General features: G+C 45.2%; 1 protein-coding gene across 1 annotated transcript in view; it reads left to right on the top strand.

Moving 5' to 3' along the window:
• The window catches only part of LOC120060878 (1-phosphatidylinositol 4,5-bisphosphate phosphodiesterase eta-2-like), a 75,524-nt gene that overhangs the window by 55,181 nt on the left and 4,250 nt on the right, over positions 1–16,093 (top strand). Inside the window, exons 16-21 of the mRNA XM_039010286.1 lie at positions 306–413; positions 658–782; positions 990–1,074; positions 1,640–1,786; positions 5,260–5,339; positions 9,148–10,390. Coding sequence (XP_038866214.1) covers positions 306–413; positions 658–782; positions 990–1,074; positions 1,640–1,786; positions 5,260–5,339; positions 9,148–10,390 — 1,788 coding nt within the window. The remainder of the gene's footprint in view (positions 1–305; positions 414–657; positions 783–989; positions 1,075–1,639; positions 1,787–5,259; positions 5,340–9,147; positions 10,391–16,093) is intronic.

Here is a 16,093-nt window from a genome sequence, read left to right as displayed (position 1 = left end):
GCCCCCTGTATATAGCCTCGTTATTGTTATTCTTATTATGTTACTTTTATTATTACTTTTTTATTTTAGCCTACTTGGTAAATATTTTCTTCTTGAACTGCACTGTTGGTTAAGGGCTTGTAAGTAAGCATTTTACGGTAAAGTCTACACTTGTTGTATTCGGTGCATGTGGCAAATAAAGTTTGATTTGATTTAGTTGAATTCTCCAATGGCTGCTCATGTGGACAGAATATGGTTCCGTTTGCCCCCAGATTTTTTTAGTTTCTAAGTTTAATTAAAAATGTTTTGGTTTGTGTGATTTTCAGTGGCGTTGAACTACCAGTCGGAGGGGAGAGTGCTCCAGCTGAACCGAGCCAAGTTCAACAGCAACGGCAACTGTGGTTACATCCTAAAGCCGGCCTGCATGTGTGAAGGTGAGCAGCAGCATCCTCCCATTGATTTCATAGCAAAACAACTACAGGGCCGTATTCACAAGTGCACACCGTAGCAAAACGTTTCGCAACAGAAACAAAAAAATAAGCATTTCTTATTGGACAAGTTTAGGTTCTCTCTCCCTGTTTCAGTCTGTTTTCTTTCATTTGGTGCCTCGTGAGTACAACCCAGGTATCTAACAGAGGAAAGAGTAAGAGGGTCTTTGTACCTCCGTCCCTCCTGTAGGTGTCTTTAACCCTATGATGGAGGACCCGTTGCCGGGGCAGATGAAGAAACAACTGGTCCTGAAGATCATCAGCGGGCAACAGCTGCCCAAGCCCAAAGACTCCATGCTGGGGGACAGAGGAGAGGTGATGATTTATTTTAGATACAGATTTCAAATATATGCCGAAAATCCATCCTCCAAAGGACCTTTTTATCGATTTAATTTGAGGAAGATCATATATTTGGACCAAAATTACACAGAATGTCCCTATTACTAATACTGCTACTACATTGGCTGTTTTGGTGAAGCCTCTTAACTTCTGTATGTCTGTCCCTGTCTGTCTGTGGGTCAGATTATCGACCCCTTTGTGGAGGTGGAGATCATTGGTCTGCCAGTGGACTGCTGTAAGGAACAAACCAGGGTGGTGGATGACAATGGTGAGTACGCTTGGATAAAAAGTTGGCTAAATGTGCATCGCACCCGCTACTTGTCCTTTACGTTGGGTTAAGTCAGGCGTTTCGTTTTTTTGGTTGCACTTGTCTCGGCGTGTGTGTGTGTCATGGATAATTGATGAGGTTGGCACCGAAGCAGTGCACTTTACAGCACCACTGGGTCCACACACACACACACACACACACACACACACACACACACACACACACACACACACACACACACACACACACACACACACACACACAACCCTGAATTATTCATGACTGCTGAGCCAGCGCTCTAACTCGTCTCTCTCTATCTCTCTCACTCCCTCTCTCCTGCTCTTTTTCACTGTCCATATCTCTCCCACTCTCTGCCCATCTCAATCTGTGTCTTCACCGCTCTCCCTCTTTCTCTACCTCTTTCTCGCTCTCTCTGTCTATTTCTATATTTTCTCTCACACTTTACTTCTTCCCCATACCTTCTCTTGCTTCATCCCTCTCCTCCCCCCTCTCCCTTCCCCTCTCTCCCTCCCTCCCTCTCTCTCTCTCTCTCTCTCCTCTCCAGGCTTTAACCCCATGTGGGAGGAGACACTGGTGTTCACGCTGCACATGCCCGAGCTGGCGCTGGTCCGTTTCCTGGTGTGGGACCACGACCCAATCGGCCAGGACTTCATTGGCCAGCGCACCATTGCCTTCAACAGCATGATACCAGGTACCTACCTACGTCCTCCTCCTTCTGCACTCCACCAAACCCCCAACCGCTGCTCAGGGCTCCCGAGTGGCGCAGCGGTCTAAGGCACTGCATCTCAGTGCTGGAGGAGTCACTACAGACACCCTGGTTCGATTCCAGGCTGTATCACAACCGGCCGGGATTGGGAGTCCCATAGGGCGGCGCACAATTGGCCACAGCGTCGTCCGGGTTTGGCCGGTGTAGGCCGTCATTGTAAATAAGAATTTGTTCTTAACTGACTTGCCTGGCCTATTGTGTTAGTATAGGCTATGTATGTTATGTGTTTGTTATTATAAACTGGGTGGATTGAGCCCTGAATGCGGATTGGCTGAAAGCTGTGGTATGTCAGAGCGTATACCACGGGTATGACAAAACAATACTTGTTACTGTTCTAACCCAAAATAGTTTAAAATAACAGCAAGGTACCTCGGGGGTTTGTGGTATATGGCCAATATACCACGGCCAATGGCTGTATCCAGGCACTCGTGCATAAGAACAGCCATTAGTGATGGTATGTTGGCCATATATCCTTTATACTTAAGCCTTATTGCTTAAGTATACAGAAATGGGAACGGGGGATACCTAGTCAGTTGTACAACTGAATGCATTAAACAGAAATGTGTCTTCCGCATTCAGAATAGCCTGAAGTTAGGGAGGGGCAGTTCCTCTTGCTGCTCCTTAGATAAGCACCATGGTCTTGTAGTTGATGCGAGCTTCGACTGGAAGCCAGTGGAGTGTGAGGAGGAGCGGGGTGACATGAAGGGTAGTTGGGCAGGTTGAAAACCAGGTGGGCTGCGGCGTTCTGGATAAGTTGCAAGGGTTTGATGGCACAAGCGGGGAGACCAGCCAACAGAGAGTTGCAGCAGTCCAGACGGGAGATGACAAGTGCCTGGATTAGGACCTGTTCCGCGTCCTGTTGTAGAGCATGAACCTGCAGGAGCAAGTCACTGCCTTGATGTTTGCAGAGAACGACAGGGTGTTGTCCAGGGTCATGCCAAGGTTCTTTGCACTCTGGGAGGGTGACACTATGGAATTGTCAACTGTGATGAAGAGGTCTTTAAGCAGGCAGGCCTTCCTCGGGAGGAAGAGCATCTCCGTCTTGTCGAGATTGAGCATGAGGTGGTGGGACGACATCCAAGCTGAGATATCTGCCAGGCGTGCAGAGATGCGTGTCGCCACCTTGGTGTCAGAAAGGGGGAAGGAGAAAAGTAGTCATAGCAGTGATAGGAGAGACCATATGAGGATATGACGGAGCTGAGTGACTTGGTGTATAGAGAGAAGAGGAGAGGTCCATCCTCATAGCAGTGATGGGAGAGACCATATGAGGATATGACGGAGCTGAGTGACTTGGTGTATAGAGAGAAGAGGAGAGGTCCATCCTCATAGCAGTGATAGGAGAGACCATATGAGGATATGACGGAGCTGAGTGACTTGGTGTATAGAGAGAAGAGGAGCGGTCCTTCCTCATAGCAGTGATGGGAGAGACCATATGAGGATATGACGGAGCTGAGTGACTTGGTGTATAGAGAGAAGAGGAGAGGTCCATCCTCATAGCAGTGATGGGAGAGACCATATGAGGATATGACGGAGCTGAGTGACTTGGTGTATAGAGAGAAGAGGAGAGGTCCATCCTCATAGCAGTGATGGGAGAGACCATATGAGGATATGACGGAGCTGAGTGACTTGGTGTATAGAGAGAAGAGGAGAGGTCCATCCTCATAGCAATGATGGGAGAGACCATATGAGGATATGACGGAGCTGAGTGACTTGGTGTATAGAGAGAAGAGGAGAGGTCCATCCTCATAGCAGTGATAGGAGAGACCATATGAGGATATGACGGAGCTGAGTGACTTGGTGTATAGAGAGAAGAGGAGAGGTCCATCCTCATAGCAGTGATGGGAGAGACCATATGAGGATATGACGGAGCTGAGTGACTTGTGCACAGGGGGCATTGTCATGCTGAAACAGGAAAGTGCCAGATTCGTCCATCGGACTGCCAGATGGTGAAGCGTGATTCATCACTCCAGAGAACAGGTTTCCACTGCTCCAGAGTCCAATGGCGGTGAGCTTTACATCACTCCAGCCAACGCTTGGCATTGCGCATGGTGATCTTAGGCTTGTGTGCGGCTGCTCGGCCATGGAAACCCATTTCATGAAGCTCCTGACGAACAGTTCTTGTGCTGAAGTTGCTTCCAGAGGCAGTTTGGAACTCGGTAGTGAGTGCTGCAACCGAGGACAGACGGTTTTTACACGCTACGCGCTTCAGCACTCGGTGGTCCCGTTCTGTGAGCTTGTGTGGTGTACGGGCTGAGCTGAGCCGTTGTTACTCCTAGACGTTGCCACTTCACAATAACAGCACTTACAGTTGACTGGGACAGCACTTGCAGGGCAGAAATTTGACAAACTGACCTGTTGGAAAGGTGATGACGGTCCACGTTGAAAATCACTGAGCTCTCCAGTAAGACCATTCTACTGCCAATGTTTGTCTATTTAGATTTCTTGACTGTATGCTCGATTTTATACACCTGTCAGCATCGGGTGTGGCTGAAATTGCCAAATCCACTCATTTGAAGGTGTGTCCACATACTTTTGTATATATAGTGTATAAGTGCCTGTACTTGATAGGCCTATCGGGCTTATGTTTATGGTGGTCATAATGTTTATTTTTTAACCCCTTTTTCTCCCCGATGTTGTGGTATCCAGTTACAGTCTTGTCCGATCGCTGCAACTCCCGTGCAGACTCTGGAGAGGCGAAGGTCGAGAACCGTGCGTCCTCCAAAACACAACCAAGCCAAGCTGCTTCTTGACACAATGCCCACTTAACCCGGACGCCAGCCGCACCAATGTGTTGGAGGCAACGGCGTGCACTGCACCCGGCCCGCCAGAGGAGTCGCTAGTGCGCGATGGGACAAGGACATCCCTACCGGCCGATTGTGCGCCGCCCCATGGGTCTCCCGCTCGCGGCCGGCCTCGACAGAGCCTGAACTCGAACCCAGAATCTCTAGTGGCACAGCTAGCACTGCGATGCAGTGCCTTAGACCACTGCACCGCTCGGGAGGCCCCGGTCATAATGTTTCTTGACAGTGTCATAAAGTGTATTTTCTTCGTCCAACTAAAGTGACACAGGATGGTCATAATGCTTAATTTGAATAAATGTGGGTTTTGACACTTTTATTTAGTTGTCATAACAGCCATAAAATAACACAATATATGTCACAACAGGTATAGATATGGGTCATGACAGTGTTATGACCATATTATGGCAGGTTATGACAAGTATGACCACGTCATACTGTGTAATGACACTGGGTGTCAAGTAAACTGTTACCGTATTTAAATACTCAGTGTGACATGGGACAGCAGCGTTGGCTGTGTGTGTTCTAACTGAGAGACGGAACATTGCGCTGTTTCCTTGTCGCCGGGCTCATTGTCATAATGTCTTTGTTTTATTTTAGGTTTTCGCCACGTGTATTTGGAAGGTATGGAGGAGGCTTCCATCTTTGTTCATGTGTCTGTACATGACATCACTGGTAAGGTAGGTACAAAGGGAGGTACTAGACCTTTTGTTTTCGAAATGAGGGTTTGTCCTTAGTATTGGAAAACATGAACTGTTCTTCTCTTAATAATTTAACATTGGGCTTCTAAATATGATTCCTGTCAAAACACTATTTAGCTCCAAAATACTTTTCAACACAATACTTTAGATAGAATTGAAATTACTTTCCCCCTTAGTCATCAATCGATGGTGATTATTGAAGGGACAAATATGTTGCAATTCAAAATCTCCATTATTATGCAGATGAAGGATTGAGTGCCAAAGCTGGAAATAAATATAATAATAAAAAAATGTATTCAATTAGGAACTCTCGCTAATTGCCCCGGTTTCAGCTCAATCAATAAGAATTAATCTGAGAGATAGCTAATTAAGTAATTAAGGCATTAAAGTGTCATTAGCAGCAGCCAAGAGAGCCTACCAGTGTGATCTGTGCGTTGCAGTTGAGTGGCAGCTGCTGCGGACGCCACCGCTCTGACAATTGGGATGTTGAAATGGAGACACGTATAGTAGAATTGTCTCAATTGTGTTTCTTTTATTGTTTTTAAGACAGATTATACTCTTCCTGTATCCATGCAGAGATATGCAATTGTATTTCTTATATTATATATTTTGTATTTTTTTCATTACTCAGTCAAGACACTGAGTTGATTTTTGATAAATTGAACGGCTTGGAACGGTCTTGGAAATGTTGTGACATCTTGCACTAAACCAGAACATTATCAGAAGCCGTTAAAAAGGATGGGATTCATTAAATAGGTATTGGAAATTGTAAGCATATGGTACTTTAGTTTGCAGTTACCCAGAGTTAGTTATCAGGAGTCAGTAAACACGTTGGATCAAATGAAACAATTTACTATCAACAGGAGAACAGTTTTTTTCCATAGCTTGGCTATCTCCTAATGTCATTCTTTATTTATTTCTATACTGCATTTTGTCTTCAGTCATACTTGAAATTACCACACTGTGTTCATCTCTCTTCCTGTTTCTAGATCTTCTCTGTCAACTGTGACTGTATGTGCATCTGCTGTACTCTCCCTCCCCCCTCCCTCTCGCTCCCTCCCTTTGTCTCCTCCTCTCTGAACTCTCTCTCCTCTGTCTCTTTGTGATTTCAGTGGACCCCTCTTTGTCCAAACGCCGCTTTTAGAGGCAGGAAATTGTTAGGAGCCCTGAAGGCGCCACTCAGAACCCAGGTGTAGTGGGATCCAATCAGCATACTGCATGCACCACATGCCCCTCCCCTGCCACCCCAGTGATTCCGCCCCCGCAAGCCAATTGCGTCCACCCGTAGAGGCCAACTCATGCTGACCATGAGTTGTGAAAATGCTAGCATCCTCCATCAACCCAAAGTAGATCCAATGTCACTAACCTGCGCTGGGGGGAGGGAGGGAGGGAGACAGAGACAGAAAGGGAGCGAGAGACAGAAAGGGGGGAGAGAGCCACAAAAACAGGGGACTAGGGGCCTGCTAAGTGGAGAGTGACAATGTTATTTTCTGGACAGTATTTTCCCCTTACTCAGGACATTCTCAGTTTGATGCACTGCAGGGGTATACAGTTCCTGCTTTTTGAGGACACTGTCCCCTGTGTCGGCTTGTTTTAGTCCTGACCTTGTCATCATATTACCTAGAGGTGGGGAAACAGTTCCCATGTATGGCGAAAGGAAAGGGTACCCAATCACCACTGCACTTTCCCCATGCGTTTGAATGCACTGCTAACAGGTGCAATCTATTTCCACTAGAAGTGCTACCTTATTGCTAGTCATGAGATTCTAGCTGTTGCTAAACAACCAGCTAACAAATGTAAAAACGGTTGGAGGAAAGTGGCAAGGAAACATTCCCTAGATAAGAACCCTTGAGAGGAACCAGTCTCCGTTTTCAAATGTGTTCTGGATAATGTGTGCCATCGGAGTGTGTTCAGTCTGCCATCACCTTTCTGTCCATAACATGTAGACAGAATGTATCAGGCCCTTGGTGTTCATGGTATTGTGATTTTTACTTTAGTCGATCTGCATCATGTGTACTGTAATGCCTGGGCACTCAGTCAGTCCTGATGTAATTCCACTTGGATCTACTTCATGGTTTAAGAAATGACATTGGGTTGTTGCATATCATGTGCTGAAAGGCAAGTATTTTTCAATTAACACATATCCACACACAGTGCCAGGAGTGTAACAGCAGATAACCCAGTGTCATTTAGATCAGTGGCTGTCAAATTGTGTCTTCACCGTCATGTCCCCCTGTCAGGGTGTTCATGGATCAATCACACTGTCCCCCCATTGTCACTTTCATCGTAACCTCTCACCCCCCACACTGTACATGTGGACACAGCATGTGTCCGTCCGCACACTACTGTGTGTGTTTGTGACGTGAGCATAACGGTCACATTACAGCGGTTACCATAGTGTATGTTGTTGTTTACGATGCGGGGTCAAAATGATAGGTCTTTGTGTAATAAGTGAATGGACTTTGGAGATGAACGCTGATTCATTTCTGTCACCTGTTGTCTGGGTTGAGTATTAGGCCTATCTGCTTTCTCTAACTTACTAATATCGTTTGTGATGCTCAACATATGTTTCGTTTTGTTCAGGGAGCTTACCAGAATTTATAACCCTCATGAAAATACAGTATATACAGGGAATGTTGTTGTTTATGTTTTGGCTCAATACTTTAGCACATTGGATTTGAAATGATCCAATGGTATGATATTTATGCATTTAACTTTCTCACAACTCATTCGTTCATGATTGTCCGTAATCACGGTAGCATCCACATTTAATGTAGAAGTGTTTAGAAACATTCTTAGTTACAATTCAAGTGACTCCAAAATGTCAAAATACATTATTTACCAGTCATTTGTACAAAGTAATCTGAAACACAACCAAAGCAAACTGCAAATGCATCAATAAAGAGTCACAAGCTTGATGTAGTCATTGCGTGCTCGGGAATATGTGGGGACTACGTACAAAAAGGGTTGAAATATCTAAACGGTTTTACCCGATATGGATGAAAATACCCTCAAAATAAAGCTAGTCCGCACTTTAACCACATAGTCATTGCATCATTTCAAAGTGCTGGAGTACAGAGCCAAAAAAACAAAACACGTGTCACTGTCCAAATACAGTATGCACTGTATGCATGTTTAACAATATACATGCTAATATATACGCATGGATAAACTGACTCTTGTGGTTTTGGCAGCAGACATGTATAGTAACAGAGATGTGCTTTCCAATATGAATACAGATGCCTGTAACACAAGGTGTTGGCATGGGTTTCAATTGAAAAAAAAACATTGTTATGATGTAGTAGTGTGACATTCTATCAAACAAACACTGATAGAATGTGTGGTCATCCATACAGTCGAACAAGGCAAACCAACGCTGTCCAATAATATATGGTTATCATAGTGGAACTTGTTCTACAGACGGGAACTAATTGTCGCGTGGTCGGGGATCCAGTGGCTGCATCCGAAATGACTCCCTGTTCCCTATAATGTGCATTAGTATTGGCCAGAGCCCATGAGGCTCCAACAAGATTGTGCACTATATAGGGAATAGGGTGCCATTTTGGACATAGCCAGTGTTAGTGTCAATATTGTATGTTGGAGCATGTCTAACTATTAATCTACCCTCATTCAACATCTAGTAACGCAAATGCAATGACACCAAAGTAATGACTTGCATTAGACTAGGTATAAAGATCCAGAAGTTCAGTACTGTATGTTCTGGTGAACACTTACTGTGAACCTGTTCATGATGTTTGTTTCCTTTTGTCTCGTCTCTTGTTCTCAGGGCAAGGTGGCCAGCGGCATAAAAGGGCTGTTTCACAGAAACCCAAAGCAGGCTTCTCTCGACAGCCATGTTGCTGCACAGCTCAGCCGTAAGCACCCGTTCGGAGCCCACCTGCTGCGCCGCACGGCCAGCGAGCCCACTAAGGGCGAGCCCAAGGTCAAGAAGGGTTTCCCAGAGATCGCCATCGACACCAAAGACTACAGCTCGGAAGGGGCCAGCGAGGACCGGGAGTCAGAGGACAGGGATCTCAGCGCCTCATCCCAGCCCCCGCAGCTCCACCAGCGCAACGGAGACGCCACGGACGCAGCTGCTCCCGCCACGCCACTCCAAGGCACCAACGGGCACCACAGCACCAACGGGGCTTTCAACCCTGATGAGGGCAAAGGTAAGGGCTCGCCTCGCTTCCTCCGATACCCCATGAGTGAGCCCCTCAAGCGGGTCAATCGGCTGCGCTGTCACGACCCCCTGAATGAGAAACCGGGAGTGTTTGCCCGCATGGCCCTAAACAGCAGTGGCAGGATGGGGGTGTCCTCCAACTGCATCAACTGTGTAATTAGCTCCAAAGAAAGCCCCGAGATGGAGAGGAAGTTCAAGGATGAGGAGAAATGGGGAGAGAGGCCTGAGAAAGCCGCCTGTTGCCCCACTCTCTCCAGACAAGTTCAACCCGAGCCAATGCCCAAACCACAGACCCTGGCCACAGCTCACCCTGATGAGCCCCAAGCCCAGACCAAGCCCAAAGTTGAGGCACTGCCCCTACTTCAGCCCCAGGCTTTCTTCCGGCCTATCCCCTTCCCCAGGTCCCGGGCCAAAGCCAGACAAACTCTGGGCACTCAACACACTGAGCCTCGTCCTGACCCCTCTGAGAGGAACGCCCGCTCCTGCAGCGTGCCCCGCAGGCGCTTCCTCACCCCTGCCCCCACCCCGGTGCCCATGCTCACCCCTGACTGCCGGAACAGCCTGCGCTGGCAGTGCGTCCCGCCACCCAACTACGGCAGTGCTTGTGGTCCCACTAAGGCCCCTCGCGCTACCATCACAAGCGCCGACTGCGACAGCTGGTCGATCAGCGACCGTTGTTGCAGCAGCTGCGAGAGCCTGTGCAGCCTTGAGCTGGCCCCTATGCTGCCCCCAAGAGAGGTCCTTGACAGCCGCAGGCGCGCCGTGGGCACCTTGCAGCGTGAGATGAACCTCCTCTTCGCTCAGAAGATGGACGAGCTGCGCAGTAAATCGCCCATGTTCTTCGCCGGTAAGGTGGAGCAGCCATCGCAGTGCCCACTGTAGTACCCATAGAGGTCCCATAGAGACACCTATAGCAGTCCCTTACAGCTGCCATAGTGGCCATAGTGAGCCCATTGTGTAGTGCTGATCCCCTGATCCCCCAGAGGACTTTAGAGAGCCAACATCATTGGGCTTGTAGTTCCCTGGGTGTTCTACAGTCTAGAACCCAGGTTCCCTCACCAATCACAATCTCCCTTTAGTCTAGACCTCCGGTCCCCTGACCAATCAAAATCTCCTTTAGTTCATTAGCACCAAAATCCCCACTAAATATCCATTGTGACTAAATTGATAGTCGAAGGCAGTGCATAATTGTACTAATGTGTAGCAAACTAGTAATGTGTTATTTTAATTATTTCTTTGTCTGACAAAAACATGCTGTGTGTCCAACAGATGAAAGAACAACTGGTAAGTGAAGGACATGTAACTAGTGTTGTAAAGGGAGGGTATATTGCTGGAGACTTTCGAAGTTTAAGAGTAAACTACCAGAATTCTGGTCACTTTGAAGGATTTTATGTAATATATCACAAGACATCTAGTGGTCCTTTTAAGGTACTTCACTGTAATTATTATCTCAGACCCTCTGGCCTTATCCCATGTAAAATATATACAGTACAAATATATAAACGCAACATGTAAAGTTTTGGTCGACATGTTTCATGAGCTGAAATAAAAGATCCCAGAAATGTTCTATACGCACAACAAGCTTATTTCTCTCAGATTTTGTGCAAAAATGTGTTTACATCCCTGTTAGTGAGCATTTCTCCTTTGTCAATATAATCCAGCCACCTGACAGGTGTGGCATATCAACAAGCTGATTAAACAGCATGATCATTACACAGGTGCATCTTGTGCTGGGGACAATAAAAGGCTGTAAAATGTGTAGTTTTGTCACACAACACAATGCCACAGCTGTCTCAAGTTTTGAGGGAGTGTGCAATTAGCATGCTGACTGCAGGAATGTCCACCAGACCACGTGTAACCCTGCCAGCCCAGGACCTCCACATCCGGCTTCTTCCCCTGCGGGATCGTCTGAGACCAGCCACTGGACAGCTGATGAAACTGTGGGTTTGCACAACTGAAGAATTTCTGCACAAACTGTCAGAAACCGTCTCAGGAATGCTCATCTGCGTGCTCGTCGTCTTGACCTGACTGTACCGGGCAGATGGCAGACAGCGAGTATGGCGTCGTGTGGGTGATCGGTTTGCTGATGTCGACATTGCGAACAGAGTGTCCCATGGTGGTGGTGGGGTTATTGTATGGACAAGCATAAGCTACGACAACGAACACAATTTAATTTTATATATTGCAATTTGAATGCACAGAGATACCCTGATGCCCATTGTTGTGCCATTCATCCACCACCATCACCTCATGTTTCAGCATGATAATGCACGGCCACATGTCGCAAGTACACAATTCCTGGAAGCTGAAAATGTCCCAGTTGTTCCATGGCCTGCATACTCAACAGACATGTCACTCATTGAGCATGTTTGGGATGCTCTGGTTCAACCTGTACAACAGTGTGTTCCCACCAATATCCAGCAACTTCGCACAGCCATTGAAGAAGACTGGGACAACATTTCACAGACCACAATCAACAGCCTGATCAACTGTATGCAAAGGATATATGTCGCGTTGCATGTGGCAAATGGATACTGACCGGTTTTCTGATCCACGCCCCTACCTTTTTTTTTAAAGGTATCTGTGACCAACAGATGCATATCTGTATTCCCAGTCATGTGAAATCCATAGATTAGGGCCTAATTTATTTATTTGAATTGATTGATTTCCTTATATGAGCTGTAACTCAGTAAAATCTTTGAAATTGCTGCATTTATATATTTTTTCAGTGTATTAAATAATTACATTTGATTATTTAAAAATGATGACAAAGCTGTAAAACATTGTCCTAAATATAAACCATCAACACACTTATTTATTTTACTATGTAAATATGTATTTGTTGCCAATGTTTTGGCGCCAAACTGGTGGCAGTTGTGAAAAAAGTGAATAGTTGGAAGAGTTCATTGAAAATAATGTCGTTGTTGATTGGATGGAATTAGGCTATTTTCTCTTGAACTATGGTCTATCTACTAGAAACTCATGGACAATATGTATAAAAATATATACAAATATATACAAAAATGAATACTATATCTGAATATTTTTTTTGTTTGATATTTAAGTATAAATGACCAAAGTTCCGAATAATTAACAAAAATTACATGGCAAATGATCAACTATCAACTTTAGGAAATTACCGGTAGCTTTGCAAACCTACCTGTAACTGGTGTGAAATCGAAATGCAAAAAACTGAGCTCAATTCACCATTATTCTATGGAATGTAGACCACTTTTTTGGACTGCAGAAAGGCCCCATATAACTCTTGGACTCAAACCTCCTTGGTAACACTGAACAGAAAACTTCCCCCATCAACGAAAGAGCCAAACCATTATATGATTTGACCTTGAGGAGCCCTTCACCCTTTGACCCCCGGTTCACAACATGATAAACACCAGCTGTCCTCTCTCCCCTGCTTAGCATCTCCCACTCACTGCATTACATCAGAGGAAATCACGAGTTGTTCCTTTTGGGGGAAAAGAGAGGTGGGGTAGGGTTTATGTTTATCCCTTTGGGTCTGAGATTTATGTTGCAATGAAGGATGTTTGCCAAACATTTAACACAACATCCTATCACTCCTCAGAGAATATATCATGTTTTTCCTCTTCGACCGTGCTTGAGCAGGGTTTAATATATATATTTTATCAGGATCCCCATTAGCTGTTGCGAAATCAGCCGCTACTCTTCTTGGGGTCCACACTTACCAATGGCTCTGTTGTGTTATGGTGTGCTCTATGTTCACAACACAGTATAATATCAGTGGACTATCTAGTGTAGACATGGTTTTAAATAGTTAAGAAACGTGATATTGTGAAGTTGATAGTTTGTCCTTAGAAATGAGTAGTATTCAACTTATCTGTGCACTTGGTACAACTGTACTGTGCATTCGGAAAGTATTTAGACCCCTTGACTTTTTCCACATTTTGTTACGGTATTCTAAAATGGATTAAATAAAAGTGTTTCCTCATCAATCTACACACCATACCATATAATGACAAAACAAAAACTGGATTTTAGTTTTTTTTAGCAAATTTTATATGAATAAAAAACAGATACCTTATGTACATAAGTATTCAGACCCTTTGCTATGAGATTTGAAATTGAGCTCAGGTGCATCCTGTTTCCATTGATCATCCTTGAGATGTTTCTACAGCTTGATTGGAGTCTACCTGTGGTAAATTCAATTGATTGGACATGATTTGGAAAGGCACACACCTGTCTATATAAGATCCCACAGTTGACAGTGCATGTCAGAGCAAAAACCAAGCCACGAGGTCTAAGGCATTGTTTGTAGAGCTCCGAGACAGGATTATGTCGGCACAGATATGGGGAAGGGCACCAAAAAATCTCTGCAGCATTGAAGGTCCCCAACAACACAGTGGCCTCCATCATTCTAAATGGAAGAAGTTTGGAACAAACAAAGACTCTTCCTAGAGCTGGCCGCCCAGCCAAACTGAGTAATCGGGTGAGAAGGGCCATGGTCAGAGAGGTGACCAAGAACCCGATGGTCACTTTGACATAGCTCCAGAGTTCCTCTGTGGAGATGGTTGTCCTTCTGGAAGGTTCTCCCATCTCTGCTCCCATCTCTGCAGCACTAAACCTGGCACCATCCCTACGGTGAAGCATGGTGGTGGTAGGATCATGCTGTGGGGATGTTTTTCAGCGGCAGGGACTGGGAGACTAGTCAGGATCGAGGGAAAGATGAAAGGAGCAAAGTACAGAGATCCTTGATGAAAACCTGCTCCAGAGCGCTCAGGACCTCAGACTGGGGCTAAGGTTCACCTTCCAACAGGACAACGATCCTAAGCACACAGCCAAGACAATGCAGGAGTGGCTTCAGGACACGTCTCTTAAGATCCCTGAGTGGCCCAGCTAGAGCTCGGACTTGAACCCAATCTGACATTTCTGGAGAGACCTGAAAATAGCTGTGCAGCGACACTCCCCATCCAACCTGACAGAGCTTGAGAAGATCTGCAAAGAAGAATCGGAGAAACTCCCCAAATACAGGTGTGCCAAGCTTGTAGCGTCATACCCAAGAAGACTCGAGGCTGTAATAACTGCCAAAGGTGCTTCAACAAAGTACTGAGTAAAGGGTCTGAATACCTATGTAAATGCAATATTTCAGTTATTCATTTTTTTGCAAAACAATATAAAAACCTGTTTTTGCTTGGTCATTATGGGATATTGTGTGTAGATTGATGAGGGAAAAAAACTATTTAATTAGTTTTAGAATAAGGCAGTCCACAAAATGTGGAAAAAGTCAAGGTCTGAATACTTTCCGAATGCATTGTATGTTGTCTTCCTTAAGCACTCTCCTCTGTACTGTCCTCCCTCTTATTTCCTATTTTCCTCCAGTTGTGCTAAACCTATTTTTTCCTTCTTGCACGCTCTCTCTGTTCCTAGTGCAGAATTGAGGGGATGACCAAAGCCAGGTAAAGAGAACCCTTGAATGTCTGCACGCTCACCCACTATTTTCTACTCACTCACTGTGCCTTGCCTGTCTTCATAATCCTCCTTCACTCCCTTCACTCCCTTCACTCACTCACTCACACTGCCCCGTTAGCACCGTGACGTGTTTAAGGTCAGGGTCGTATTCACTAAGCACCAAACAGACTGCTGGGTGGGGTTATGCACTAATGAATATGACTCAGGGCAGGGTAGTCAGTCACAGATAGCTTTAAAGGACTAGTTCGCTATTTTACAATTTGATGTTAGATGGTTCCATACTGTGAAAGTAGTCTATGGGCTAGGAGAAATTGTAATCCGTGGTTGAGTTTTCTTTAAACAGCCATTACAAACTTCAGCTAACTTTAGCCACCGCTAGCTAAAAATCAATGGAAGTGATGGGGGCATGTTGTGTTTGTTATTGGCCAAATCACCTTTAAGTAACATTACACCAAATATGGAGTTTATTTTAAAAAATTGTATATGCTCACATGCCCTTTCATTTCCATTGATTTGTAGCTAGCGGTGGCTAAAGTTAGCTGAAGTTTGTAATGGCTGTACCATGGATTACAGTTTTTCCTGGCCCATAGACTACTTTCAGGGTGAGAAACCATCTAACATCAAGCTGTAAAATAGTAAACTACTCCTTTAATGGAATTACATTTCATCAACAGCTTGAGATATGCACATAGATTTCACGAGAACGACTTGGGAGTATTTAACTGTGTTTGGTGCATATGGATGTGGACACATGGAGTCTCACTGTATGAATGATCATCCTAATCACAACTACCCTGCTGGTGATTCCCATTCCACCGTATTGTTCTTTTTTCAAGTCAAAACCATCCTGGTCATCAGTGTATGCACGCAATTCATCATGTTGAATATTGGTCATTTAGGCATCTATCCATCAATCGTATGCATATGTTGAATGGCAGTTATGTTTAGTGTGAAGCATTACATTTAAGCAATAAGGCTTGAGGAGGTATGGTATATTGGCCAATGATTAACTGGGTGGTTTGAGCCCTGACTGCTGATTTGGCTTTATGACCACCATTTTTTTTACTGTTGTAATTACTTTGGTAACCAGTTTCTAATAGCAATA

This window comes from Salvelinus namaycush, chromosome 16 (genome assembly GCF_016432855.1).
Source record: "Salvelinus namaycush isolate Seneca chromosome 16, SaNama_1.0, whole genome shotgun sequence".
In the NCBI taxonomy this organism is placed as follows: domain Eukaryota; kingdom Metazoa; phylum Chordata; class Actinopteri; order Salmoniformes; family Salmonidae; genus Salvelinus; species Salvelinus namaycush.
Note: the sequence above shows the minus strand (reverse complement) of the source record. Positions and strands in the feature narration are given on the sequence as shown.